General features: G+C 37.9%; 1 protein-coding gene across 5 annotated transcripts in view; it reads right to left on the bottom strand.

Annotated features, from left to right (window-relative positions):
• Positions 1 to 2,968, bottom strand: part of LOC103471921 (death-associated protein kinase 2) — a 34,896-nt gene that overhangs the window by 23,821 nt on the left and 8,107 nt on the right. For all 5 annotated transcript variants that reach the window (XR_001777081.1, XR_001777079.1, XR_001777082.1 and 2 more), the window contains exon 4: positions 59 to 280. Coding sequence is in view for 1 of the 5 variants with exons in the window: in XM_008421197.2 (XP_008419419.1) it covers positions 59 to 280 (222 nt within the window). In the remaining 4 variants the exon portion in view is untranslated. The remainder of the gene's footprint in view (positions 1 to 58; positions 281 to 2,968) is intronic.

The raw sequence follows: 2,968 nt of genomic DNA, 5'->3' as shown, positions 1-2,968 counted from the left end.
TTTTTATTTATTTATGTTTTAAATTAAACTTTTAAACAAATGACAGAAAAACACTTACAGCTCCAGGATGAGCACCACCTCTGATCGACTCTCAAAGACGTCTTTGAGTGCCACAATATTTGGGTGGTGTAATATCTGTAGTATCTCCACCTCTCGCTCCACGCTGGTCCTGTCCAGACCCAGACGGCTGCAGGCCGTTTTTCGAATCTTTAGGAACTTGCCAGCCCAGTGAGTCCTTGATGTCCTCTCATAGACTTTTCGAACCTGACCAAAATGCCCACTAAATGGGCCAAGAATACATTTTACAATACAGTCATAAAGATCCTATCTACAAGTTATGGATTCAAGGCAGCTTTAACAGTTCTAATACTAATCTATTGTGTTGGGAAAGAAAATCACTTAGCAACATTATTATGTTGTGTTGTATTCTAAATGTACCTGCAGTATAACTGAGTATGAATGTGGCTGAACTGCAGCAGGATGCTAAAGCTCTCCCATACTTGACCCAAAACCCAATCACACATGTTCACCTGTTTGCAAGACTTTCATATAAGCGCACGCTTTTCACACACAGCACAGACCACTTTCACTTCGTTATACATTAGTATTAGTGACAAAATGGAAAGAGAGCACCACCTTACTGCAGATAACCTCCTCTGTGGACTGGAGATGGCAGAAGATTTTAGCCATTTAACTATCTTTGTTAGTAGTTTGTGAAGAATCACAGTTCCACATCGCATCTGATAAACGTTTCTCAAAAGCATTAATGTCAGCAGATACAAAAATATGCAAAATATTCACATTGCTGTTTGAGTGCATCGTCAAAAAAACATACCAACAAACTTCTGACCATTCACATCACCCAGAGCTCCACCCAGGTTTGGTGTCAAAAAGGGGAAACTGTGACCTCCCAGTGAAAAAGATTATGCAATTTTCAACTACATCCAATAAGAATTGATTTTGACGCTTCAGGTGATATATTTTAAAACCTCAGCACATACAGGTATGCAGATCAGAAGGGTGACAATTGAAATGAAATTAGGTACAAAAATCTCATGCAAAAGAGTTGTAAAATCAATACAATGTTCAGTTGAACATTTCAGAATTCAAGTCATTTTACACAATACAAATTGAGAGGGCTGTTATTACCATTATTAGCTCTTTATGATTTCCTCATATTCTTTGACTGACACTATCCTGACCATTGCCTTCCTGCTTAATCCAATCTTGCTTCACACACAATCTGGGCTTTCTTTCATTCACTTAGTTACCTGTGGAATTTCAACCTTCTGTTTCTGATGGCAAACAGAAGAAAAAGTTGTGAACAATGAAAATGATTTTCTGTGTTGTTTTACAATTGTAGTCTGTCAGTTTTAGCAATGCCAGTTTAGGAAGTTAACAAAGTTATTCAGCCCATGTTGGTCACACTTCCAAATATTGAATTAACATGAACAGCCGCCTTGTTCTGATCGGTTCATGTAAACAACCATCTTCAGGATGGTTGTTTCCTCATGTAATCGTTCATGTAAACAACCATCTTCAGGATGATTGTTTACAGTGCTGGCAAATTCTAGTAAACTTCATTGCATCAAACTGCCACATTACATACGTCACTTCCAAACGTTGGTGATTGGGTAAACTGTCAAACTTCAACAGATTCCTTTCCTCCAGGAAGCAATCATTTCTCAATAGACAAGAGTCCAGATCTTCCATGTACAGTAAAGTAGGATAAGGACTTTTATAAACCTATAAAGGCAGACACATAAATTATCTGTGATTGGACAATAATTTGAAGGACTGAGAAGCAAAGAAAATTTCTGGTCTTCTGAAATATATGATGATGAAAATGGTTTACCTGGGAAGGTAAACAATTAATTTCAGAGATATAAAAGAATTAAGAGATTGGTGGTGCTAATTTATCAAATAGACCACCAATCTCAGTGAAAAGTTTTTATTTTTCACTGACTGGTTTAGGTTATCCTGAATTACCTCTATTGTATTGCTGCCTTGGCTCCTACAGAAGTACATACTGACTGATTCTCCTCTCTACTACTTTCTCCTACTACTCTACTTAATGTTTTTTCTCTGGATTATTCCAGTAATTTAAAAAAAAGTAGTTTAAAAAATATATAACAATTTTTCAGTATGATAAATTTATGTCTTTATAAATGTCACAAACCAGCTACTTGTTCCTGTTACCACATTATTTATGAATTTAAGGTTCATGGAACTATACCCAAACTTTTGGTATCTTAACAAAAAAGGAAATGTAACTGTTCAATCCTAACCCTAACCCCCTAACAGTACCCTACCCCTAACCCTAACACCTTTCCATTCTGGGCTTTGTGGAAGAATACCAAGAATGGATTCAATTTTGACTGAAAAACAAAGAAAGACCAGACGTTAATAAACCAAAGATGAATGCTGACATGCTCCAGTTTCTAGGAGAATGTCCTTTGAAATAAAACTGAAGCTTTTAGGCAAGTTGTATACAGAAGGAAAAAGGTGTCTAGCTCCAGATAGCAATCAGTTTCTGGAACAAAACAAAACAATTGTTTGGATTGTTTAGACAACCAAAACAATCTCAAATGAAACAAACATACAGTCAAGTGCCAGAAAGCTCAGTTTTGTTCACAGGATAATGGGTCTTTCAACATGATAATAGACCAAAGCATACATCTAAAACAGGGGTGGGAACTCCAGCCTGGCCCTTAACTGTCTGTAGTATTTTAACATTGATAAAAACATTTGTAACAAACCTCTCCTTGGGCTGCCACCTTATCGTGGTGGAGGGGTTTGAGTGTCCCAATGATCCTAGGAGCTATGCTGTCTGGGGCTTTATGCCCCTGGTAGGGTCACCCAAGGCAGACAGGTCCTAGGTGAGGAACCAGACAAAGCGCAGTCCGAAGACCCCTTATGATGAACACAAACTTTGGACTTCGTTTTCCCTCGCCCGGACGCGGGTCAC

This window comes from Poecilia reticulata, linkage group LG11 (assembly GCF_000633615.1).
Source record: "Poecilia reticulata strain Guanapo linkage group LG11, Guppy_female_1.0+MT, whole genome shotgun sequence".
Classification (NCBI taxonomy): Eukaryota; Metazoa; Chordata; class Actinopteri; order Cyprinodontiformes; family Poeciliidae; genus Poecilia; species Poecilia reticulata.
This window is presented reverse-complemented; position numbering and strand designations above follow the sequence as displayed.